This window comes from Pleurodeles waltl, chromosome 8 (assembly GCF_031143425.1).
Source record: "Pleurodeles waltl isolate 20211129_DDA chromosome 8, aPleWal1.hap1.20221129, whole genome shotgun sequence".
Lineage (NCBI taxonomy): Eukaryota > Metazoa > Chordata > Amphibia > Caudata > Salamandridae > Pleurodeles > Pleurodeles waltl.
The window spans coordinates 73,472,073-73,498,649 of NC_090447.1; the positions used below are offsets into that span (position 1 = coordinate 73,472,073).

A 26,577-nucleotide genomic window follows, 5' to 3' on the forward strand; every position below is an offset into this window, starting at 1 on the left:
ATGAGGTATTCGGCTGACCCAGTTGGGGTCCAGCAACCATCACTGCAGATATTTAGCAGTCTCCTCCAAAATCTGAACGTGATCTGAGCAGTCCGCCTGATGCTGTGCCCACTGGGACTTGGATCCCACTGCAGAGTTACCATGCAGGCCACTCTACCCACGGGGTCTGAGGGGATCGCGTCCTCAGCCATGCATAGGCTGGGAAGCTTGCATGCAATAGTGGCTGGAAGCCCCTTCTGAAGCCACGAAAGGCAGACTGGAGTAGGTGAGGGGCCCATGGACAGGCCCATGAATCTGGTTATAGCCCTATTAACCTTGATGCACTCCAACACTGAGTGAGCCTTTTCTCCGAATAGACTTTAGCCATTCAAAGGGGGTATGTCCATACGTAATGCTTGGACATTCCCTGTAAAGCCAGTTGTGGCGGCATAAGGCCACCAACTTTGAAACTCCTTTGCCCAGTGAGTCTGTGGTGTCTAGTCCACATCAGATTGTGAACTTGGCTGCTTTTCTCCCATCAGAAACAGTTTGGGAGCTAAGCAGGGGTTGCTCCAGCTCCCTCATCTTGTCGGCCGATGGACGGGGTGCAGTCAATCACCTCTTCCTCGTCTTCTTATGGTGGGGCTTACCAGAGTGGCCTGATGACTTGGTGTGACAAAGATCTTGGACTCCCTGACCAATCTTGGGACCTTCTCGACCAGGATTGAGACCGCTTTGGTGAAGCACATCAAAAGGACGGAGCTTCCTCAAGGCCTTCGGATACATTGCGCAGCAGTCGACACAGGTCTTCATGTCGTGGTCGTACTCGAGGCACCAGATGCAAACAAGGTGAGGGCTCGGCATTGACATCTTTTGGTGACAAAAAGTTACTTACCTTTGGTAACGATGTACCTGGTAGAGACAGTATCTAGCCGCAGATTCATGAACTTAGAATCTTCCCCAGACAGCCTGGATCTGATAACTTTTTCCCTTAGTACATCTGGGCGTCGGCAGATGGCATTGCGCGACTCTAATTACGCTGTTCACTGGATGTGATGTAAACGGAGTCCATATAACTCCACTGCCGATACGTTGATGTCAGTTTTTTCCACAATTGTTTTCTGCACTCAAAACATGGAACCACAATAGAAACTAGTAATGGAAACAATATGGATCAAATAAAAGACACGCTTGTGTCAATTATAACCCAAGCCTTAAACCTAGGTGTAGATTTGCAATATGAAATTTATGGAGACCACAGAGGAACTCTTTTTGCAGAGTGGAAATGATCGTTAAGCAATCTGCAGCTAGACACTGTCTCTACCAGATACATCGTTAACGAAGGTAAGTAACTTGTTCATCTAATAGAGATATCTAGCCACAGATTCCTTAATTTAGAATCAGATAACGCATAAAAACCCTGGAGGAGGGGCTCCGAACGGAGACCCTCAGCAGTGTCAAAGTATTAAATGAAACCGGTCGAGAAAGAGTAAAAGACCGGACAAGAAGAAAAATGAGGGAGAATAATAACAGTCAACGACATCTCAACCTGTGGAATTAAGCACAGGTGAATAACACCATAAAACAGAAGGGCACAGAAAGAAGCTCATCCACATTATAGCATAGAATAAACTTATCCACGTTAGCATGTCAATCAAGTGTCATATGTGACTTAACCACAGGGAAAGCCGTTTATGCAGAAGGAAAACTGATTTAGTCCTGAAGAAAAAGACTAAGTATATGGCAAAAAACCCATGAGGAAGAAAATCCTCAATAAGAAAAAAATTGTGAAAAGACAACTGTAAGAAAAGGGATCCAAAAACAATAAGAACATGGGTAAAACCTCACCCATCACCGCACAGTTAAAATTATGTTGGATAGCCCGAAAATTATGTTCTGAGAACAGAAGCGGTCGAGAAAAATGTGAAAAGACCGACATACAGAAGAAGGTATGTGAGCCGTAACATACTGCATTACCAAGGACTCCGCAGAGGAACCAGTGATTAGGAGTCAGGAACCATAACAAGCATGGAATGAAGAAAGCTATGTGAACATGAGCAATCAGTGTAAAAGGCGAAGAGCAGCATCTAAGATAAAGCTACTCGCTTGTTTAAAGGAGTGAAAACCCGTGTATTAACAGAAAGGCAAGACCGTGGAAATGAACACAGCATTGTGATCATAAAGACAAGAAACTGTGGATATGAAAGACTACAAGTGGGTGCATATAGTAGAATGTGCATCTATCCATTCCTAGATGTAGGCCGTAACTGCAGGTTCCACGCTGTTGGAACACAGAGTAGCATAACTGGCAATGGAGCAGAACCCCTCACCATGGAAAAGTATACGTCAAGCAGATCTACACCAAAAGGCAAACATAATAAAGTATGCCGTGCAGATAAAGCAGACAGTTGCCCCAATGAAGAGAACAAGACTAATCATTTGGTACATTAAATACTTTAACCCCAGCAAGAAAGGAGCAAATATAAGAAAGACATCAAGATATGTAAAATACACGTCTACTGACACAGGAGAAAGAAACAACGCCTATATAGTAACAAGCATATATGTAAACATGTGCACACATAGATACAAACATATAGAACAACCACAGATGTACATGTGTTCGTCACTGAAAGCGATTTAACTTTTATTTATTTATAGTTTTATTATAAAGGCAAGAAGGGCCTTGGTATAGAAGTGTAAACAGAGGTCAATATAGGATCAAAGGATGTAGTAGAAATCTCTCAATGGTAAAACTATAAAAGTAACTAGATTCTTTGGAAAGGAATCAGTCCTAAATTAATGAATACATCCAATGACACCCCTCCAAGTGTGAACTCAACTACACAGAGTCATGTACCTATAATGAGGTATCAATAATCAAGCTTATCAAATATGACAGATCTAATATCTTCATGGAGAAGAAGTACCCCTGAAAATGGGCAAAATCCTTCCGAAGGAAGTTTTGCAAGCAAGGGCAACAAATGTAAAAACTACAAAGAGTTAAATAACAAGAAGTCTGCACAACAGACTAAGCAAAATTGACAAAGAGGTACACCTCTCAGAAGACGTATTATGGACTGACTGAAGTTAGGAAAAGAAATAAGAATGTGCAAAGAACAGTTTGACACTATAGAAAAGTCTACACCAAGGTGTAGAAAATACAAACACTGCAAGGAATACGTAACAGAACCCTATAAGACCTGTTTGACACCTAGGTAGCGACCTATGTGCAGTGCTCACATAAAATGGCGTCCCTGCACTCACGAAATCCAGAAAAATGGAACTGAGTTTGTGGGGTGCACCTCTGCTAGTGCCTCACACACAGGTACTTGCACCCAGCCACAGGGGTGACTTACAGTGACCTGAAGTGTAAAAGGCTGCATGCACCCTTTCACGCAGGATGCAATGGCAGACCTGCAGAACACTTTGCATGGACTCCACATGGGTGTCATAATACATGCTGCAGCCCATGAGGATCCCTGGTACCCCAATGCCCTGGGTACCATATACTAGCGGGTTGTATGGTGCAATCCTAATCTTGCTGGATCTGTCAGCCACTTTTGATACCATCTCACCCTTCATATTAACTGATAGTCTTTCCCAGGATGTACTGAGAGGACCAGCTTTGAACATACTTACATTTTTCTTCCAGGACAGTTAACAATTAGTTAAATGCGGGGACTTTAGTTCGTCCCCATTTCAGTTCCCTTGTTGAGTTCCACAGAGGTCCTCTTTAAGCCCGACCCTGTTTAATTTGTAAGTCCCACCACTGGCAGACTTGATGCGCTCCTTTGGATTTCAGATGTCTTCCTATGCCAATGACACACCAATTATGGTCTCCTTTCAAGATATGACATTGGACTTAGCAAAAATATTTCAGTCCTCTATGACAGAAGTAAAAAACTGGATGGATCTAAATTGGCTTAAGATGAATGGGGGCAAAACCCAGGTCATTATATTTGGTGCCAATTCATCTATATGCATTCAAACTAGTGGCCAGAGTTGTGTGGGACACGAACAGTCCCCTCTGCCGTGGTCAAAAACCTCAGGATTGTCTGTGACTCTGCCTTAACCTTCGACACCCAGGTTGATAAAATCACCAATTCATGCATTTGGATTATTAAGATGCTTAATTGTTCCTTTCATACCTTGGGACCCTAGAGTAACGGTAGTTCTGGCCCTGATCGGATCAAGGCTACACTACTGTAACGCCCTGTATCTTAACATCAATCAAGCATCTCTAAATAAGCTACAACTTATTCAGAATCAAAGTGCGCATCTGGTACTGGGTCTAGACAAGTTTGCATCTGCCAAATTAACTCCACTAGCTACCGATCAGGAAACATATAATTTTCAAAACATTGTGTCTTGCTCACAAGGCCCTATATTTACATGGCCCTCATTCCTCTCTTCCATCTATTAAGTGGTACATGCCTGGTCGCCCCCTCAGATCAGCTAATCTTAGGTTAGCTTGCCCTCCCCTGACAAAAAAAGTGAAATGGGTGGGTTTGGGGGGGGGTCGAAAGAGGAATAGTTTTTCAGCAGCCGCTGAAAGATTATGGAATTCCTTCCCTTTCAAAATTAGGAATGCCCCCATTCTTCTGTCTTTCCGCAAACTAGTCAAAACTTGGCTATTTCAATCCTAATTGGGAGCTGCAGCAGAAATCTTGTTTTGCCTTCTTAGTGCTTTGATACCTCTGGTCAAAATGCGCTTTATCAAATACACCTTACATACACATACATACATACATACTTGTATGGGGGCAGCAGTATGCCAAATGTTGGGTGAAAATGGTTCAAGTAACCATGTTAGAAGGGAGATAGCATAATCACTGTGGTCCTGGTTAGCAGGATCCCAGTGAGCACAGTCAAACACACTGACAACAGGCAGAAAATGCCATGCCAAGAAAGAGGGTAATTCCTACACCTAGTATTGCACATGCATTTGCGGTTTCTTAAGCGTGTAACGTGCTGATGATTTATAGTCTACTGTGGTCTTCCCACGTGTTGATGTTAAAAGAGTAGCTCTAATTTAGTGCTGTAGTTTATTTTGAGCACTGACAAAGCTCTGTTTTGCTATAAAAAAAACACATGCAAAGACACCACGTATAGTTATCCGTTCCACCAGGGTAAGCGTATAACACTTTGAAGTTACATTTACTCAAAATTTCACATCACATTGAGGATAAACAATTTCTGACTTTAGCTGTACTTCTGTAAACGCGGAACGCCCTAATATTCCAGTTGCATTTGCTGTTCTTAAGCGTGCAATGTCCCGATCGTTCTATGGTTTAGTGTTGCTTCCCCAAGCAGTTATGTTGAGAGTAGTTCTTGACTTCTACTGTTTCCAGCGCGATTGAAAGTTCTGCTGCATTTATCTGTGAAAATATAGTGAGTCCTTTGAACTTCCTTATTTTCCACTTCGCTTACTAGACATTGAATAATTCATAAATATAAATCTCTTTGGTTCACAGCCTTTCTTAAATTTGTTTGTGTCTTTGGCCAAGACTATTGTGATTTCCTCCCCATGAGGCAAGACGTTTGGTTGTCTATAAGTTATATTGGCTATTGAATATATATATATATATATATATATATATATATATATATATATATATATATATATATATATATATATATATATATATATATATTTCTTCTATAAGGTTGCACTTGAGCACTTCACTTAATTTTTTCCACTTCACATGGTAATAATTTTGCACGTTCCCAACACGGGTTATGGTAGACTAATTGATTTGGGGCATACTGATGGATTCAACTTTAATTTGCCATTTTCAAATATATACTAGTTTTTATGGGGTCTTCGTCTCATTTCCTAAAATCTGATTGTTTTGGGGATGATCTCTAGTACAAGTGAGACAAACGTCAATGCCAATTCTGACTCTATACAAATACAACTATTGGATCTTTATTATATTGATTCATCGTGTGTGATGCATCATTTTTGGAGCGGACTTCTCAGACAATCTCTGATTTTAGCAAACTGTTCAACTATGTTTCACAGGATTAATGTCCCTATGGAACTTTATGATTAATATCCTTTGCAACTTCATTAAATATAAAGAAGTTTTTTTTCAAAATTTGCTTTAGTATGCACCTTATTTCAGCTTCTTTTCCTCTTCTTTTTCATTTATCTGTGTCACAAATTGTGTATTCAACTAGGTTATGTTTGATTCTGGAGTGTCACCTATTAGGACAAATATCCCAAAAATATATGAAATATTTAACATGATTCCCTTGTTAGCTCATTACTCGCCAATGCAGACCCAAACAATGTCACCTAATGGTGCGCAGGGGTACTGCTCGAGAAAAATTTCAGGTTTTGATCTGACACCTGGAAAAATAAAATTCAAAGGTAAGAAATAAGCAGCTAGAAGTCCATCAGATTGTGAAGCTCGTCAGGCACACATGGTATGGCTGTCTCTCTCTCTCCTGGCCCCTCTGCACAGGGGCGTCGGGCGTCCCCCAGTGGCAAGGATCGCCAAGATCTCTATATCCCTGCATATCCTCACAGCATATGTGGTGCTCAGAACTCCAGCTCAGCCTCACAGGTCCAGCCTTATTCCAAGTCTCTTGGCCAGAGGGGCACCGACAGACCGGCAGGCAGCGCCGGCACTCAGCTCTGGGCGGCAGACCAGCTGTGCCACGGCCAAAGTGCAGCCAGTGCCACGCTCAGAAATAAACTGCGAGCCGACTGGCAGGCTGAAGCACAGCACTCTGCTCCCTTACTGGCTAGGCACCTTCAAGCAGCCAGTGTCCCCTGGTGCTGTGACACTGGCCCAGCAGCTAATGTTTTCCAGGGTGCCCCTCTGGTCTGAAGCGGTCACAGGATAGGGTGTCAGCGGCACATCCGCAGTGTAGGCCTCTTCCGCACATCTGCTTCAAGGCGCCCGCACACCATCTGCTAGTCCTCTAAAATGGCACATCACTGTGTCCCAGGTCCATGTACTAGTTCAGAGATGCACTCGTGCCTGATCTGGGGAATTGTATGGCTCAGTGGGACTGTGACCTTATTGGAGGTTGGAGAGCGCAGCCACCTTGGTTACACGTTGTGCATCCAATGCACACTTTCCAGGCATTCTTTGCTGCCATTTCATTTACTAACTACTGGATTAACCCGAAGGATCGGGTGAGTGCGTGATTCTCCTTCAGGGAACAAGAATCCCGGTCAGACTGATCTTGATAGCTACAGCATGAGTGAAATTAACCACCAAAAAGACATTATTAACAAAAGAGCGTGCAAAGGTATACACGGTTTGCTTACCGGCTGGTTCCCACTCTTCTTTGTCTCCAACGTGCCAACTTTACGCCTACTTGCGTCTTTGGGTGTCATTGGTCGTGGAAAACAATTGACTGACTTCTTGGACTAGACAAACAGACATTATTTTAAAATCATTTGTTTCTTGCAATCCACATTATTTTAGGCTTAACAGGTTCAATACATGCACGTCTCGTCATTAGAAAAAACATACTTTTTTAATCATCTAGAAACACTTCTGCAATCTATTAACATGTGAATAGAATACATTGTGGTCATTCACCGAATTCCCAAAATTAAGATGCCGCTGGTGCACACGAGGTAAATGTGGAGTGGGTGCTGGCAAGTACTAACCACATGCCAGGAGATCATTTAGTCTGAAACGTCGTCTTACTGTTGAATATCTCTACAGCAAAGCCCATGTCTTTCAGAACAATATTACCAATAAACAACTCATGTTTTACTCCCAGTTCCCTTCATTAGTAAGCCACTCCGGGTCGCTCATTACACACCAGCCTCGTTTCACTGCGGAGTTCCCCATCTAAACCCATTTGACCCACATTCTAATGTAAAGTTTGCTTACTTTCGATAATGTTTTTTTCTGATTGATATTTATTGTTTTAAAGGGACAGATTTTCACTGTGCACTGCAAAGCACAACAGCTAAGTCACAGCGAGAAACACTGCATTTTAGAATACTGTTCACACCATCCAAGAAGACTAAGTATTCAACAACATTGAAGTACATCTTTCTTAGAGTTTCACATGAAACGTGCTTTGACCTCTACGACCTGAGCCCAGTATTTCGCTGTAAAGACTGGACCAATGCTGCACCTCAGTGGTGAGACCCAACAAGGTTAAGCATTGATAGGGGTGCTCCTGTCCACATACAAAAAGAATGTGGTCTGCCTTCAGTCGGTCCCAGTCTGTAGTAACAGCACACAAAACATGATGCATTGCAATGCAGCCCTTAAGAATTACTTGTGGGCAAGATCAATTCAGTCTATCACTTTGTATTCATCTCGAATAAGAGTCCAGGCAATAATTTCTTGCAATAGTCTGTAATGAAACAATTAAGAAATTTACACATTTCATTTGCAAGTTTGCCTCTGCAACTGTAAAGTGACCCCCTAAAATAGGAAAATGGGTTTTCCATTTGGAAAGATTTTCTGAACATTCCACCTGCAAATCATCTGCATAGCGAATGTACATCCATTGACTTCACAGAAGAGACTACTCCCAGGAAAACCATAAGGTTGGTAAGAGGTTTAAAGAAGAACCATTAGGTTGGTAAGAGGTTTAAAGAAAATAAACTAAATAGTTGTAAGGGAGAATCAATCAAATGTTTTGACTAACCCAATGGTTCCCAAACATTTTGAGCCTGTGGCTCCCTTGACTTATTGGCCATGGCTCCCAGTTACCTCACTTTTTTTTTTTTTAGGGGTGAGGGGATGTAAGCCATGTCCATGGAGCACTTCCATTTTTCTCGCTGATTGAGATGAAGCCGATAAAGGGCTTCTGCAATAGGTGTGTCTTCCATAACCCGGCCACATGGCATTACCACACGGGTTACTCGGGCCACAAATGCACATTACAAAAACCTAACACGTTTGATTTATTTGCACTGTGATTACTACCGTACAGCTTCGTTCTAAACGTAATGTCTTTAGAATGGAGCCGTAAGGAAGTATGAAAGGGAAAGAATCGCAATGCAAATAAATCAAACTTGTTAGGTTTTTGCAGTGTTACGACGTAAATTGTAAAACCCAAATTGTTTAGTTTGTTTCCACTGCAAGTCTCTCTCTTTCATACTACCGTGCAGCTTTGTTAGCTGTACGGTGGTAAGAAAGAGAAATACTCGCAGTGGAAGCAGTGCTTACTTTGAGACCGTGGGTTCCAGTGGAGGGCACCAGCAATTAGTTTTCTGCATCAGGCATTTAATGCGATCAAAAGACACATATAGAAAAGATGGAGAAAGAGAAGGAGGGAAGAGTTCCACATTGGGAGAAATCAGAAAGCTGCAAAGGTGAGCTTAAGGGGCAGGGAGAGGCTAGATTAAAGAGGCCCAAGATCGCTTTAGGATTACCTGCCTCAGTATTCTGTACTTGCGCATTTAATTGCAGCAGCTGCATATTTCAGAGGAGAGCTTGCAGCACTGGCACGTTTTTATTTACAAATTAAGCACTGACTTGATGGGTTTTACAATTTACAACATAGCATTGCACAAACCTAACAGGTTTGATTTATTTGCACTGTAATTCTTTCTTTTTCATACTAACTACTGAATGGCTCCGTTCCAAATGTAAGATGGCTATAGAATGGAGCCGTGCAGTAGTATGAAAGAGAAAGAATCGCTGTGAAAAAAAAAGAAATCACACATGTGAGGGTTTTGCAATGTTACGATGTAAATTGTAAGACCCATCAAGTTACATTTGTTTACACTGCGAGTCTTGCTTTCACACAGTGAAAGCATTTCCAATGTTCCCAAGGTGTGCACGGCGCCCCTGGAGAGTTCTGAGGGCACCCCGGCGCACACTTTGGGAAACACTGGACTAACTCCTTAAGAAAAAGGACAGTTATAGTGAAATTGGACCAACGCTAGGACGACCTTTTAAATTCCACAATGAACATCACTTAAGCATTTACTGTCCCAGTGTGTTAAGCCTACCCAAGGCAGAATGTAAGAAATTGGGGGATGAAACTCTAATCAAGCAGCAACCACAGTCCTTGTCAGAGTGAACTCACGAGCAACCCCAAATTAACCTGTGCTGAAATATGCAGTTTGATCAAGTCTTACCAGAAAAGGCATTATTGAAGTTAAGTGATTTGTTCTTATGATAGACTTTTAACCAGATTCCGCACCTTGTGAATGGATCCCAAAGCAGTACACCTCCTTTGGTGGTGGGACTGTGGAATGGCTCAGACCAGGAAATCCTACAGGACAGAATGGATGAAGTGCCTGGCTGTAGAGGTAGTAATGCTTTGAGAATGTGAGGTGGGATGCCCACGCACCAGTGCAGTGGTAGCAGCTTTCATTCTGGTGGAATGAGCATGAAAGCCTTCTGGGGACTGATTTTTGACTGTGAGGATTTGGGTGTATTATATGGTATGGCTCTGCAGCCTTACCTAGAATACACCTGCAAAAATAGTCTCGGGTTCAGTAATAACCTTAACCTTGACTAGTGATGGCTTTCGAGCAGCAAGGCTTGCTCAAAGGAACTTAGTGTAAAGCATTTAACAGTACCAAACAACGAAATAGGAAAGCTACACTACACTAAAGAAACACCAACAATTTATAAAAATTGATATTTTTTTTTATAAATTGAGAGTCCAAGATGAGCAAAATCCACCAGAGGGTTCCAGAGATATACATTTTTAAAACTCTATCACTTTTTAATTAAACCGCAATCAAGCATTGGTCAACTTAATGTGTGCAAACTTACAAAAGGTTTGTAAAGATTCAGTTTGGTTACTCCGGCTCGGTTTGGGCAACCAAATCAGACAGGATGGTGATCTGCGGGAGCCAATGGGGTAGATCTGGACAGTTACCTGGCCACCAGAGCATTTTCCAGTTCCAAACTTTAAAGCACAACCGCCACAACCTTTAATGGAGAGGTCCTGATGCTGGAGATACAGGATAAAAAGATTCTTAAAGATGCTCTGGTTGCTGTGCAGTCGACAGGGGTGCATTTGTGGGGACTCCTCTTCCACAGGTCGTATGGGGCGACTTTGGCCAGAGGTGGGGGGTCTCACAAAGTCCTCTCTGAGACAGTAGAAAGCCAACTGCTGCTGGGCTACCGGTCTCCAAACAGGGGGTCACAGCAACATTCTCTAGAGGAGGCTAGTGTCCCTCTTGGGCGACCAATTTGACCACTGATGACACTCCCGGGTCCAGGTGACTTGGTTGCAACTTTTGTCAATCAAAAAACAATCTTCTCTTGGGGTGCCCAATGGCAGTCAGTGGTGATTCTTCTGAAGTGGCTCCTGACTTGCCAGCCTGGGCTACTTCAGCTCTAGTCCAGCTGGTAACCCTGTATTAGCCAACGCGGCTACTAACTTTTCCACAGTAAAACGACAACTTCGAGGTGTTGTTGCTAAGACATATATAAACATATCTCCTATGTAATGATATAAAGCTCCCTGCCTTAGAGCTAGATAGGCCTTCCTTAGGGGAGACTTACCTATATTGCTATTGGAAGTGGTGGCTTTGCTATTAGTTTGAATGGCAAAGTCGAACTAGCAGTGTAACCCACTGCTCTTCCAGTCTGCAGTGGCAGGCCGGGAGCCATTTTGCACTTTGTCACACAAGCTAGCACAATCATTGCTGCAGCACTGGGAGGGCAACTTGCCTTACTTGCCCTCGGTACCATATTCTAGGGACTTCAATTGGGGATAGCCAATTCAACACACACTTAGGCGTTAGGATACTGGCACTGAGGTCTGGTTAACAGGCCTCAGTGCATTCAAAGTCAAAAAACCTGCAGCATAATCCAATATGAAAAAGGTATTTCCTTGCACTAGCCCACAGCAGATCTTGATGCAAAGTACAATCCATCTCGAGTCCTCTTTTCCACCGCTTAGCCTTTCTTAGCCCCAGAGAATCAGGCGATAATTTGGACACCCCGTCAGCGGTCTCTGATTTGGTCCATAAAGACACCAAGTGACCATTTAGGGTCAACGTGATGAAGCCATTCTTCGTTCTTGGAGTAATAAGATAGTGCACAGGAAGCTGGCAAGGTGATAGATTGAAAGGGGTGAGTACCTTGGGCAGGAATGTCACTTTTGTATGGGAAAAAAGGTGCAGATCGAGTCAAGGTTCTCCACATTGTTAAAAGATACATGATGGGTCCAAATGTAGGAGAACAGTGTCAAACTAATTTCCAAACATTATGCAGGCTGTTTGTCTACCTGAAACATGTTTGGCCGTTTACTTTTATCAAGATCATGAATAAATCCTAGAATCTGTGACAGACCGATTCCTAGGAGTACTCTTGCAATTCGGAGAGCTCCAAAATAATTAGAAAATGAGTCAAAATGCACAGGTATGACCTTGTGAGTACAAATTTCAATCTTGAGTCCAGCTTTTGTGAATCAAACTATTGTGTGTTTTATTTAGTATTTATCACTCTGATACTACTGATATGACCCCGAAAAACTGTACAAAACCTGAGCTGTTCCTCCAGTCTTATTGTTACAGATGTAGCACAATGATCAGGCTCGTCAGTGGTGCAGAGGAGATACATGGACAGGGAGGGTAACCCTTAGGTTCTCCAGTGCACCAATCTCTTATGGTTGATTCACTAGGTATCAGTGCGATCACGGAGCATACTTTAAATACTAGACATCACTAGATCACTACGTGGTAAGATGTAGTTCTCAGGGTCTAAAGTGATGGGCATTTTTCTAAAGAGGGAGGTTGTACTGTCAAGTCTCAATTGCTCTTTAGAATGGCAGGTGATTTGAGAGCTTTCCGGTTCACACTAATAGAGAGCTGCTTCCTTTTATTGCTCTGCATCAAGAAGGGAGCCCCAACAATGAGGAACTTGCTACGGCTAAGAATGTTCACAATAGGTGCTGTTTATGATCAGCATATCCTTCATGATGGGCATGTACGAAGCTTATGCTAAAGAAAAGATTTGCGTGCATTATAAACTGCACGGTGTTCAATGTAGACGAACTTGACAAATACATCTGGCCACAATGAACCAGCGAACTACTTGCACTAATGTAACTTGATCTCTACATTGAAGACGCTGTAGTAGTAATAGTCTGGTGGCAGAGTTCTGGATTCCAAGTTAAATCTTCTTGTGAGGCACTTTCTCCATAACCTCTCATCAACAAACACTTTTTGAACCTGGACACACCTGTTTGAAGAGGGACCGAAGAAAGCAGGAAGAACTAGGTGGTCATGGAGAAGGGGAGGCAATATTCTCAACTCACGTAAGTCAACAGACCGGAGGCTGTTTAACACCTAGTCAAACTCCAGCATTCCTACTAAGGAAATATGAGAAGAGAGGAGCGAGGAATTACTGGAGACAAGGATGATCCAGCAGTTCACATGCTAAACCACAGGGTAAATGTGATGTAAAGTCCCCAAGACCCAACTCCATTGCGGTCACACCCTCCAATCCATCTTGGACTACACTCCTTCCAAATTCTGTCACATCTGTTGTAAACAATACCACCATGAATGTTGTCTCCTCTTATTATTTGTTGAACTGGGAAGGGGACAGAGCGCCAAGACGATCTGATAATGACCCATATAGAACACCTGATGAGAGAGAGAGAGAGAGAGAGAGACCGGAACACATGTTCTCTTATCAATATGTTAAGGTCATCCAAGAAACATCCCTAGATAATTCAAATAAATGTAGTTCAAACTCACCTTGTTGCTTATTTTCTTGAAGATGTGTGTAGGATACCTTCTCTGGCACCTATAATTTATACACCACATTCCTACAACTATGTCAGATGTTTATATTCCTGATAATGTTTAGTATTTAAGGACTACCACTCGAACCCTTAGGTAGAGAGGTTCTTCATCCTAGATTGTTCTGCAAGATACCATCCAAAGCTGATCTTGGTTATAGCCAGCAGTTAGAGAAGCTGATGCTTTCTGCCCGACGCTGGTAAGATCTGGGTACCAGAGGAGGGTTGCTACTGCAGCATGTTTGCTTTTCACAGGGGACACTTCCTCCACAGCTCTTCTGATAACAGCTTGAGTGGTCAACAAGGTATGCAGGTCGCTGTTTCTCCCCAAGAAACTCTAGTGTGCAAGTGGCCGTAGTACATGCTCCCCTAGGGTAGCGCATAAAAGTAGGTTTTGGGGGATTAGGCTTTTATATTACTTTTTAACCATGATAGAAGTGTTAATTTTATTCTTGCTATTTGCCACGTTCCTTCTTTTCATATTTATGATATCTGTGTGATCATTTTAGATGCGCTAAGAAACAGGTTCACCCTGTTGTAATAAATATTTAGTTAAAAGTGTGTGTGGAGCTGTGAAGAATGATATAGGTTTAATGTTACCACGATGCCCCTGATCACCTTTCGTGGATTGTTAGTAACCCAAAAGCAATGATTTCACTTCTATTATGTATTGAGTGGAGGTTTGTAAGACTACAATAGCTTGTCTTTCCCATTCAGCTCTGGTGCATTGAACTGAGTTCACTTAGGTCACCCGTGGGTGGGAAAGCAAACCTTTCACAACCATGACAGTCATAGCTTAAGCAACAACTTTACAACAGACTGTCCAAACATTAAGCAGGTTAATACAATACTTTTGCTCAGCAAGATTTTCAGAAAAGCTTTGTGCATGAGGTGGTTAAGTACAAACCATCACCACGTTAGGTATATAGTCGGTAACTTCTTTTATTGTTGGATACTTCTAGCCACAGATGTCCTTGGGAAACGATGGTGTAGGGTGGTTACACTGAAAGTGCCTCTAGTTCACTCATGTGAGGAGGTCAGGAAATGCAGCAAGCAGCTATGCATCAGCGCCAAGGACGTATACATAAAAAAATAAGACCAAATTATGATCTCACTGCGACATCACAATCAGCATGGGTGATTTGAACAAGGACGGTTGGTCTGGCAAACAAAGAAAAGCCCAACAGTGGCTTTTATAGTGGCCACTGTAAGGTCTTGCAGGGTTAAATATAAAACAAAGAAAATGAGTCAAAAGTATTGCCTGTAATGGTCAGCGTTGTGGTCACCAAACCAGAGGACAAATTTGTCCCAGCTTCCAACATAACTGGATTTTTTGGCAACGGTGACATCCACAATTTGAACAGCAAACCGGACAGTCAAATGCCGTTTCATAATCTTCATGCGTATAGGGGTAGACTGAAAATTCAGGATGGAAGACCATGCTCTGTTGCCGAGACCCTGAGGGCCAATACGAAGTGGCAATTTGATTGGTGGAAGGATGCTCATTCTTTGGAGTTCTGGGTATAACATACTCTTGGCCCTATCTGGGACCATTAGGATGACTTAAGGCTGGTTGTTTCTGATCTTCTTGAAAACTCTGGGCAGAAGTGGTATGAGTGGGAGAGGCTTACAGAAGGCCTGAGCTCCACTAAAGACAAAAAGCATCTCCAAGCTAGAGCCACCTTGGAAACTACAGTGCGCAAAACTGCTGACATTTCATGTTCTTGGAGGTGATAGACCTAATCAAGGCTCTCCCTACTCTTCAAAGAGACCTCGTACCACCGATAGATGGAGGCGCCATTTGTGATCAGCTAGGCATATTCAGTCCACCCTGGCGTTCAGATAGCCTGCCAGGTGTTGAACCACCAGGATATGCCGTAATGTTCAAGCCATGTCAAGAGATGCAGGGCCTATTGACAAAGTGTGGTGTTATCCGTGAACACGTGCACTAGCATTCCCTTGACGGAGGGTAGAAAGGATTTCAATGCCAGTCGGATCACTTGGAGGTCCAACAGGTTGATGTTAAGGCCGAATTCTGAAAGCCACATCTCCCAGATGGCTGCCCCATCCCAGGAGTGATGCATCTCACTGTCAGAGCTAGCTGGAAATAGAGAGAGGTCTACCTCTGATCCAATCGCGGGAACCACTGCTGATGTTTTTTTCAAGTTTCCTCCGAGATCTGGACCATGTCTGAGACATTCCCCTGGTGCTGCGCCCACTGGAACTTCAGGTCTCACTGCAGAGCTTGCATATGCCAAAGGGCATATGTCACCAGCAGGATGCCATGAGTCCCAGCAGCCTCGGTAAGTCTCATAGCCTTAAAATCCTAGATTTGCCCAAAAGTACAGTGTGTCCAGAACAGCTCAAATGAAAAGAAGCACCTGAGAAGGAGTCACGTGTGACTTTGGCAAGTTGACAGTGATCCCCAGTGAGTTTAAGAGGTCCGCCATGGCCTGTAGGTGGGAGACTACAGTCAGAGGCAAGCCCGCCTTCAAAAGCCAATCATCAAGATAGCGGAAGACTGGCACCCTCTGATCTCCACAGATGAGCTGCAACCACCAACATCACCTTTGTAAACACTCTTGGGGCGCAGTTCAGGCCAAAAGGGGGACATGGTGAACTGAAAATGCTCATGGCGGACTGTGAATCGCAGGTAACGCCTGTGGGCAGGCAGGACAGAGATGTGCAAGTATGCGTCCGGGAAATCCGACATCATGCTCCAGTTTCCCAGGTAAAAGGCAGACAGGACTTGTGCAAGCATTTTGATCTTTTTTCAGGAGAAGGTTGAGAAGACGCAGGTCTAAAATAGGATGAAGGCCTCCGCCGTCCTTGGGAACCAGAAAGTAGCGGGAATAGCAACCACAACCTACTTGTAATGTCTGCACCTTCTCTACAGCTCCCATGACCAAGAGAGCTAACACTTACTGACGAAGTAAGGCGAGTTGGCCCTCAGCCACCTTGTGGTAGGTATGTGGCATAGGTGGGAGCGGTCGGGAAGGGACTAGCTCCAAAACTCAACAGTTGGATGTCATGGACCTTCAGTGGTGCAGGTGATGGTGTATTCCTCCCTCCCACTGGATGACTATGGTGGCTGGAGGGTATATTGAAGGGGTTTGGAGGCTGCAGCTGCTGGGGTAGTGGTCGACTGGTTTATCCTCCGACTGCCTGTTCAACGTGGTCTGTGGGAACTGCGTCCTCAGCCATGAAAATATTGTGTGATTTGCTGGCTGGGGAGGCTGTGCATGTGTGATGTGGTTGGAAGCCACTCCCATGGGCAAAAACAGTGCCTAAGGTGGACTGGGGTTGGCGAGGAACCATGGAAAGGACCAAGGATCTGGCTGTAGCTCTTCTGTCCTTAAAGAGTTCCCACGCTAAATCTGTCACGTCTCCAAACAACCAAGAGCCACCAAAGGGCATGTCCATGAACAAGGCCTGTTCATTCCCTGACAAACCAGTGGTTCTGAGCCAGGCTTAAAGGGCACGGACTATGAACTTGCTCTGTACAGCAAGTCTGTTGTATCCAGCCCACACTGTATGGTGAACATGCCTGCGTCTCTCTGTACGGAAATGGCTCATTTTGAACGGTGACCCCAAAGTTTTTTCAGCTGATGATGCTGTTTTTTTCGACTCAGTGCACTGAGGCCTGCTAACCAGACCTCCATACCAGTGCTCTGACCCTAAAGTATATCTCAAATTGGCTGTACTTTATTGGAAATAGCTTACTTACCTGTAAGCGCCTAATATATGGTGTCCTGGTAACCAGAGAATGTAAGTTAAAGCTGTACCCCAGGGCTTACGGCACTGGTTGAGCCACCCTGCAGGTCACCCACATACGAGTCCCAAAGTCTGCCACTGCAGGCTGATAGAACAGTCGTGCACTGCTATCCCAACTTTGCCATTGAAAGCAATATCAAAGCCACTACTTTTCCTGTATATCTGTGCAAGTCACCCCTCTGGCAGTCCTACAGAGTCCTAAGGCAGGGTGCAACACATGACACGGGAAAGACTAATTTTTCATGTACCGACAATGAACAAAAAAACTACTGTTTTTACTGTGGAAAGACTGGGTCGCCCAATTGAAGAGTACAGGATTACACACTGACCCGTGCAGCTGCGTTAACTCATGAACGGTGGAACCAAAGTGGGCACGTCGAGGTATCAAACAACTCGTTAAATTAAGCCAGACGTGCGTCACAAGTTGAAGTTAATGTAACTTGTTGCAGTGTGCAGCTTTTACAAAGCTGCCACTTGGTTGTTCCAAAAACTCTTGTGCTTCCCTGGGCACCATGGAGTCTGGGCCATGAAACAGCTTTACGCCCTCCTGGAGAGACATGGAATGGCTCTCAGGAAGGAAAACAAGGAGGGATTGCAGGCGATGGAGGTGTTACCATCCTCCACAGGAAGCCACTTGGGTGTGAGCCCCCAAAAGACAGGCTTCAAAGGAGAACCCACCTTTGAAGGGCAGATGTAGAACACTAAGGGTGAGGGTTTCACATTGTTTAGGCAGAGAGGCTTGCACGGGGAGCAGAGAAGGTAAACCAGTTGCCAAACCGGTTTCCTCAGGGGTGTGTAGCCTGAGGTAGCCACCCCAGTGGTGGGCTAGGAAGGTCTGAACACCGAGAAAGGGGTCTTGCCATCTTGGGCGTGTTCAGAGTGGTGCAACCTGCGATACTGAGATGCCACACTTCACAGGAAGTGGTCACCAGGTGGGAGGGAACCCAGTAGACCACTGGCAACGAACAGCATACTGCCCTGAGGGCATTTTCCAAGCATAAATGGGGCAGACCACAGATCAACAGACCGGGAAGAAGGACTGAAGGACTGCCCAGCCGCACCTAGGGACCAGCAAAGAGAGGCAGCACCATCAAGGAATGTACCTGCTGGCTAGCGAAGAAAGGGAATGTACTGTGGTGTCCTGCACATGGTGCAGCTGTTTCCAGAACCCAGCGAAGAGGCTCTAAGGGTCAGCCGAATGGTCTTCTGACAGGAAGACAACAGCTGAAGAAGCCTCATGGGGCAAGTTGGTAGCCCAAAGTGTTTAAGGTGCATCTTCCCCTCCGTCCAGAATTGCACCTGAGGTCAAAGTGCCTGTGAATGCTGTTAGAGAGCTGCTGGGCCCCTTAGAAGAAGAGTTAATGACCCATGAAGGATTGGCCTGTGACCGTAATACTGGGTGACTAGTACTTCAGTATCAACTGGACTTCAGCTAGACTGGATAGGACCTTGCGGGATGTCAACATTGCAACCAGAACATCCGCACCATCTTCGTGGACCAAGGAGTCCCTGGAGGAAAACCCATGTTGCACCCACATCGTCCTTCGAGTATATTCTTCATCCTTCATCCGTTGCATCAGAACCACTACAAAGAAATTCATTGCAACAAGGATAAAGTGCCTGGAGCTGCTTAAAATCTGTTTTTTTTATTTAAAGTTAACTGCATTACCTGCTTTGAAGTTAACTGGTCCCCCTGACTAGTTCCCTGTTAAAGATGTTCACCAAAAGTACATCTACTTGACTGCGCTGACAGTTACTCAGGTTTCCCTTGAAAAAGTTTCTAAGTATCAAATCAGCTGAATTTGCCAAGGCTTGTTCACGGCTGAGTTAAAATGCTTTGATTTATAATTACTTGTAAAATCCATATCTCCGGTGATCTTTTCAAATGTGGTGTCTAAATTCTTATAAAAGTAAACTTTTCTTATAAATTGATGTATTTTTTTTTTTTTTTATTGTTGTGACTATTTCGCCTGCATTTGTTTTGGTGCTGTATAAATGCTTAGCACTTGTTCCTCTGTGTAAGCCTTGCTGCTCAGTGCCACAGCTACCTAGGGTTTAGCTGAGGGTTTGACAGATGAAACCTATTGGACCCTTATGGAGTTGGTGAGTACTACATGTTGAGGTTGCACACCCACACCATATACTACTCCCCATATCCTCACACTCTCCCACCAGCAAGTGCTTGAGAGGAAAGCTCTGGCCTCCTCCAAGACCATGGACACCATTTGCACAACCTGGTCCCAGATGGTATGGGAGTATGGCCCCAAAATGCATGAGGTGTTCACCAACTGCAGTGCCAGGCAGGAGGAAGAGAACATCCTCTTAAAAAAAGAATCCAGAATTTGGATTCCTTGTCCAGTGGACTACTTTGGAGGTGGAGGTCTGGACCACCAAGCTCTCAGGGTTGGGGTACAAGGTGAGGAAACTGCAGTATCCTGGGGCAGGGAGATAGTGGTGGGCATTCTATGCACAGGGGCCCCTGTGCACGGCTTAAATCGGGCCCTAAACAGGAAATCATTAAAGGGCTTCATTAAAGGGGACTAACAGGTCGTTGAGGGCAACTTTCTGCTGAAGCACCTCCGTCAACACATTCTTGACTGCCACTGAGAGTAGTGTAAGATCTAGGACCTCACTCACCCTCTGCACCACCATTGCGAATGAGGCACCCTCCTCCATATCCACAGTACTGGGAGAGACCACACCAGTGTATGGGGAGGTGTCCAATCCACTGGCACCTGCCAGATCCCGATACCAGTGGTCCTTGGGATCTTCCAACTGCTATTCATAAGGGCCTGCAAGCCCCTCCTATTCATCTCCAAATCTAGGCCTGTCATATGAACTGGGGTAGCACGGTGAGTAAAATAATTGAAGGATTATACCCAGAAATGTGACTGGGGTGAATGTTTGATTGGTTGGTTCCACATTCCGTCCATCATTTGTGTTTGTTTGCTTTTGTCATATGAATAATGCAGGGGCTCCCTGATTGGGGATCTGCCCTTCATCAGCACCGTAGCCGGCGTCAGATGCTGGCCGCCTGGCTCTATGTTTAAGTCTAGCATGATGGGGATATCTCTGCCTTGGGGCCTTCTCCAGATCCAATGGACAGAAGACCAGTATGGGGCCCCTCCTGAGCCCGCAGGTCTTGAAGGCGCTCCAGCAGGACAGTGAGGCCAAAATATGAGGTTCATGACCTCATAAATGTTGCGTAACTGGGTGGGAGTTGTTTCAGCTCCTGAAGCTTGCTCATCTCGTCAGATGACTGTGGCAGACATGGTGACATCAGCGATCTCTGACTTCTTGCTCTTCTTGTGCCTGTGGGACTTACCCGATTATCCAGCGACCTCCACTGCAACAACGAGCAGTTGGAGTGGGTCTGCGACCGAGCTCAGGACTTTCCTCTCAACAGAGATCTTCAACGTTGGGGTGTCTAGGAGCTGGAGACACCAATCACAGCAGTCAACACAGGTCTTTGTGTCGTGGTCATGTCCAAGCACCACGAACACACCAAATGTGGGTCCGTCAGACAGGCGCCACACTGCTTGAAATCAGCTTTCCTAGCTGATATTCGGGATGCACCAGGAGACATGTTTCGAAAAATAAACCCAACAAAAATAAATCAAAGAGTGTCAGTCCCCAGATCTGCGCTGACTGGCGTAGAAAGAAAAAAACTGACGTTAGTGCACTGAGGTGGCGCCCGTACAGGCACCGCGCACGTCACTTCTGGTGCAGATGCCAACCACCAGCATGCAGTGGTTAACTGATCACCATAAATTTCCATTTCTAGTTTGGAGCCAAGGAAATATTCTAAGGTAAGGAATCTGCGGCTTGAAGTCTATCAGGCCAAAAGTGACTTGCTTCCAAAACAAGTTTATGTATCAGACAGTAATTTTTGTGGCAGGAGAGCCATAATTTGCATCAAGACTGTTCTATCGATCTCAAATCCTAGCACTATAATAACCCTACTTTGGTCCCATTAAAAACTAAAGCCAAACAAAGTGAAATTCAGAAACTCATTGGATAGCAAAAATTTAATCTCAAGACCAAACCAATACAGAGTACAGAATAAAAAAAAAAAATGTTTACCAGCCATAATATTTAACCTTTATTTTATAACGATCTTATTGGCATTTTGATTTTTAAAGACTCATGCACCAAGCACGTCACAATACCTAAAATCAGCTACAGATTTAAGGAAAAGTGTGGCTTAACAGTGCAAAAGCCACAAAGGACATTAGTAGTACTGAAGGCTTCTCAAGAGAACAATGGCTTTAAGGGTATTTTGTACAGACTAACAAGGTACTTACCTTCGGTAACACATTATCTGGTAGAGACTATCTAGCTGCAGATTCCGGACATTTGAATTTCACAGGAGTAGACTGAATCCAGAAACTTTTGCGTGAGCAGACACTGAAGCGCGCCATTCAGCGTCACTGCCGTTGGATGTGACATTGCAGTCACCTACATAGGCACTATCCAGGCGCGCGGACGTCAGTTAAGTTTTACATGACTTTGCAATCCAGGAGGGTGTAAGGAATCTGCAGCTAGAGTCTAGTCTTACAGAAGGTAAGTAACTTGTTCATCTGATAGAGACTTCGAGATGCAGATTTCTTATCTTTGAATGGATACCCAAGCCATTCTATCATGGCAGTGACCTGCGGAGAAATTTCCCTACATTAGGAAGTTCTGCAGGACCAAATGGGTGAAATGCCCATATATGCAAAACTGTCTAGGCAGTAATGTTTCACAAACATGACTGTCTAGGCAGTAATGCTTCACAAACATGCAGTGATGTCTGTAGGAGGCTGTCTCAGCTTATGGTGTACACCTATGGTGTGGCTCCCTATAATGAGTCCAGGCCAACCTTAGTGACAGTGAATAGTTGTCAGACAGCAAAAGCTCTCTAGGGGTAGCTGAGGTGAGCAGCTGAAGCTCATCAAGGAAGAATATAGAACACTTGCAATACCACAGTAGTCGGACAGTAACTCACTCACCTGAAAGAACCACACAAGTGTTGTAAACATAAAGGATACTTTATTACAGCACTATTAGACTAGCACTGGTATATCTCCCTTTGGAGATATCTACACACAATACACACACAAGATACCCAGCACAAATAGCATAAAATATAGAGGGCCCAATAGGAGGGGTGGGGGAAAACCATATAATAAGAAAGTGGAATGCGAAATAGTGAACACAACCAAGGTAAGAGTGTAGATTGTGAGAGGCTTGGGGTAGATGAAAACACCAGAGGTAAGTACGGTAAGACTCCCCAGCAACCAGGTGCAAGGTAGTTACCCACCCAGTCGCCCCATAGACTGACATAGGGAGTAGTGGTTGGAGTTTGAGAGATTCCCAGTGGACCCCCGAGGAAACCAACAGACGAGGAAGGTTGGAGAGTGCCCCCACCCAAGGATACCCAGAAGACAGGAGTACCTACACCAGGGGACCCAGTTGCATAGGGGAGAAGGGACTCTATGAAGTTGGTGGAAGCCACGGATTGTCCAACTGTGGTCACGACCCGTGGACCAGGCCGGTGGTACACAGGGATGGATTCCAGACATGGCGGACTTGAAAAGGAAGGGGACAGAGTCCAACATCCTTGGAGGTGCCCAGGCTGTGCAGGTGGCAATGCCCCACCTCTGAAATGTGAAGTTCCTGCAAGTCGGTGGAGGAAGAAGTCCAGCTGCGTGGTCCATGAGCTGCAGCAGATCCCAGGAGTCACCTACAAGCTGTCCCTCGATGGTCACCAGATTGCAGGAGGGCCAGTAACAAGCCAGGTCATCAACAAGCACTGGCAAATGCAAGCAGAGGCTGAAGCTGTATTTGGGGACCAGCACAGTCCAGGAGACTCTACCCTTTGGGAAGGGGAGGAGGGATGGCAATCAGGGCTGGCCCTCAGCACAGAGAAAGGCTAGCAGAAGTTGTTGGAGCCCCCAGGAGTGAGAGACAGACTATGGACACAGCGAATCAAAAGGAGGGCTCACCAGCACAACAAAACAGAAGTCCCACATTGCAGGATGGGGTTTATCTTTGAGTTGCAGTGTGTTGGATGCTGGGGCATCTTTTGCCTGAAGATTTCCTGGAGGAAGGGTCAACAAGCCTTGGCAAGTGCAACAGTTGCGGTGCACAGGGGTTCCAGTCCAGTGGCAGGAGCAGGGGACCCCAGTCCCCCAAGTTAGTCAGAAGACAAGCTGGACCCAGAGGACGCCACAAACTCACCACCTGTGAAGCAGAGCCTTTTCGATGTATGTGGGACAGCAGACCCCAGCAGCAGATAGACGTTGACTTGAGGTACCTGTGGATGCAGGGGAGTGACTCCTTCACTCCAAGGGCGATTCCTTCATGCTTACAGGTGCAAACAGAGTCTTTGTGACCCTGTAGGATGCAGGATCTGGAGAAACAATGCTGCAATGGGAGCCTTCCCACCAGAAGCAGACTTGTTTGGTTCAAACGCAGTCTAGCAGCGGTTCCAAAGGCCAGGAGCAGAAGATGTCTTGCAGGGAGTTCCTTGGAGAGTCTTGCTCAATGAATCTGAGGACCCACCCTCGGAGGAGCCCTTAAGAACCCTAAAAGGGGGTTGGTCACTCGCTGAAGTGACCCACCTATCAGAGGGGGTCAGGGACGTTATCTACCTTCTATGTGATTTTATGCTTCTGGACAGAACGAGCTTTACAAATGCAAAATACAAATACAATCTACCTGGCCTAACAAGTCAGTTGCTCCCAGGGGCCTCTGCCCATCTTGTTTCCAAAACAGCAGAATCATGCAGCTACCTGGCAGAGCTCTGTGCACCTCCCTAAGGGAGGAGCTGGAGAGGGGGTGGTCACTCCCCTGTTTGTGCAGTTTCATGCCAGAGCAGGAACTGGGGTTCCTGAGCTAGGGCAAACAGGATTATGCAAGACGGGCACCAATTGTGCCCTTCAAAGCAGTCTGGTGGCGCTCAGATACCACCCCACCCCAGCCCTTAGGCACCTAATACATAGGGGAATGGTCGTCACACCTCTCTCTTGCAGGAAATACTTTGTTTTACCTCTCCGGCCTGAGCCAAGTTTGCCAGCAGGAGGGCAGAACAATGTCTGGGGGCAGCAGTAGCGTGGGCTGGCAGCTAGACCCCGTAAGGCTGCACAGGCATAAATGGGGAATACTCTAAGGAACCCCCATAGTACATGGTATCAAGCAACTAGCACCAGCACTAGCACTGCTTGCGCTGAAGGGCCTACCAGAGGGGTGACTTACAATGTCGAAGTGCAATGACCAGGATATAGGGCAAGCCTTATTTATATCTGTGGTGAAAGGGTGCATGCACCATTCCACACATGTTGCAAGCACAAACCGCCAGACAGTTTGTATGGGCCCCTGATGGGTGGCACAATACATGTTGCAGCCCATGGGGACCCCTGGTGTACCAATGCCCTGGGTACCTAAGTACCATATACTAGGGACTTACATAGGTGCACCAGTACGCCAATTGTGGGTGTGAAAAGTTTAACAGCAACTACATTTAGAGGACAGAGCACAGACACTGGGGTCTGATTAGAAGGATCCCAGTGAACTACAGTGTATACACACTGACATCAGGCAAAAAGCTGGGGTAACTATGCTAGAAATATGGCACTTTCGTACAATGCCCATGTTGCTGCCTGACAAATGGCGAGTATGACGACATACTAACAATTAGAGCTGTATCTCCTATAAAGATCTCTACTCTGAAGATTCACTGGATTCAACATGTCAGCGAATATTTGAACTGATACTATGAGTATTGATCTGTGCGATATCAATTCGATCTTTGGTGCAATAGACTTTGATTGAACTATCTATTGAAGACTCTTTGGAGACCATTCATGCTCTATTGTGATATCGATTGTGATTTATATTTGTAGTAGTTATGGTTTTGTAAGAATAGATATGTGGTCTATTGATGTCCCAAAGAATATAGTGAGATGTGTAATCGTTTTTATGTTATGTTGTGTGTTTGTATGTTGTTGTGTATGTGAGTGTCGTCTCTGGTTTTGTTTGTCTATTTGAACTTTTTCTGTCTTTAATTGAAAAAGGGAAAAAAGGGGGGCTTTTTTCTAAGCTTGTTCAAAGAGATTTTGTATGATTTTGAATTCCTATGTATATTTAAGGTTGGGTTGGATCATAAAAAGAAGAAAGAATTTATAAGACTTTTTTGTGTTCGATTGAGTTGCCTCTCTTAAATACAGAAGAGTGATTCATTGTTTACTTAGTGCTGCCTGACAAATGTCCAGGACAGGAACACACATAGCCAATGCCATGGTCTCAGCTGTACCCCTGGTGGAATAGGCCCTCAGGAGGTTGCTTTTTGACCAGTGCGTAGCAGATGTTTATACAGAGAACGACCCAGTGCAAAATGGTTTGTTTCTGTATTGCCCAACCCTTCTTTGCTCCCACATATCCCACAAAGAGTTAGCCGTCCACCCGGTACTCTTTTGAGCGATTAAGGTAGAACAACGCTCCTTTTAGGTACAGTCACTCCTCTTCCTTAGAGAGATACAGTGAAGCAAAGAAGGTGGGCAGGGTGACAGTCTGTCCAAATGAAATGGGGTCACCACCATTTGGAAGGAAAGAGGCACAGGTACAAAGCACCACTATCAGGAAACACATTGAGATAGAGAGGCCTGGATGACAAATCCTGCAGTTCACTCACCCTCTAGGCAGAATTTATGGCCACGAGAAAGGCTGTTTTGATGGTGAGCAGCCTGAGGGGACAATTATGTAATGGAGCACATATCAGGAATGTAAGAACCATGTTCAGGTACCACTGAGACATACTGAAGGGCGAAGATGGAAACACATGTACAAGCACTTTAAAAAACCTATTTACAATAGGAGATTTAAATAAAGCAGATTGGTCAGGTAGCTGCAGAAAAGCGGATGGAGCAGGCAGATAGCCTTTAAGAGTGACCAGAGCAGAGCCCTGCTGGGCAAGGTATAGAATGAAAAGAATATCAGAGAGAAGCAGAGAGAGGATATTATAGACTCCTCTGTACAATATTTTACAAATCTTTGACAATGGCAGGTGTATACCGTTTTGGTGGAGGAACGCCTGGCTGCCAAAATAACATCATGGATTTCGGGAGAATGGCA

The 26,577-nt window shown here is 44.9% G+C and overlaps 1 protein-coding gene across 11 annotated transcripts in view; it reads right to left on the bottom strand.

Annotated features, from left to right (window-relative positions):
- The window catches only part of NUMA1 (nuclear mitotic apparatus protein 1), a 443,588-nt gene that overhangs the window by 16,934 nt on the left and 400,077 nt on the right, over positions 1-26,577 (bottom strand). For all 11 annotated transcript variants that reach the window (XM_069203745.1, XM_069203747.1, XM_069203751.1 and 8 more), the window contains one exon: positions 7,268-7,369. In XM_069203745.1, the coding sequence (XP_069059846.1) occupies positions 7,268-7,369 (102 nt within the window). The remainder of the gene's footprint in view (positions 1-7,267; positions 7,370-26,577) is intronic.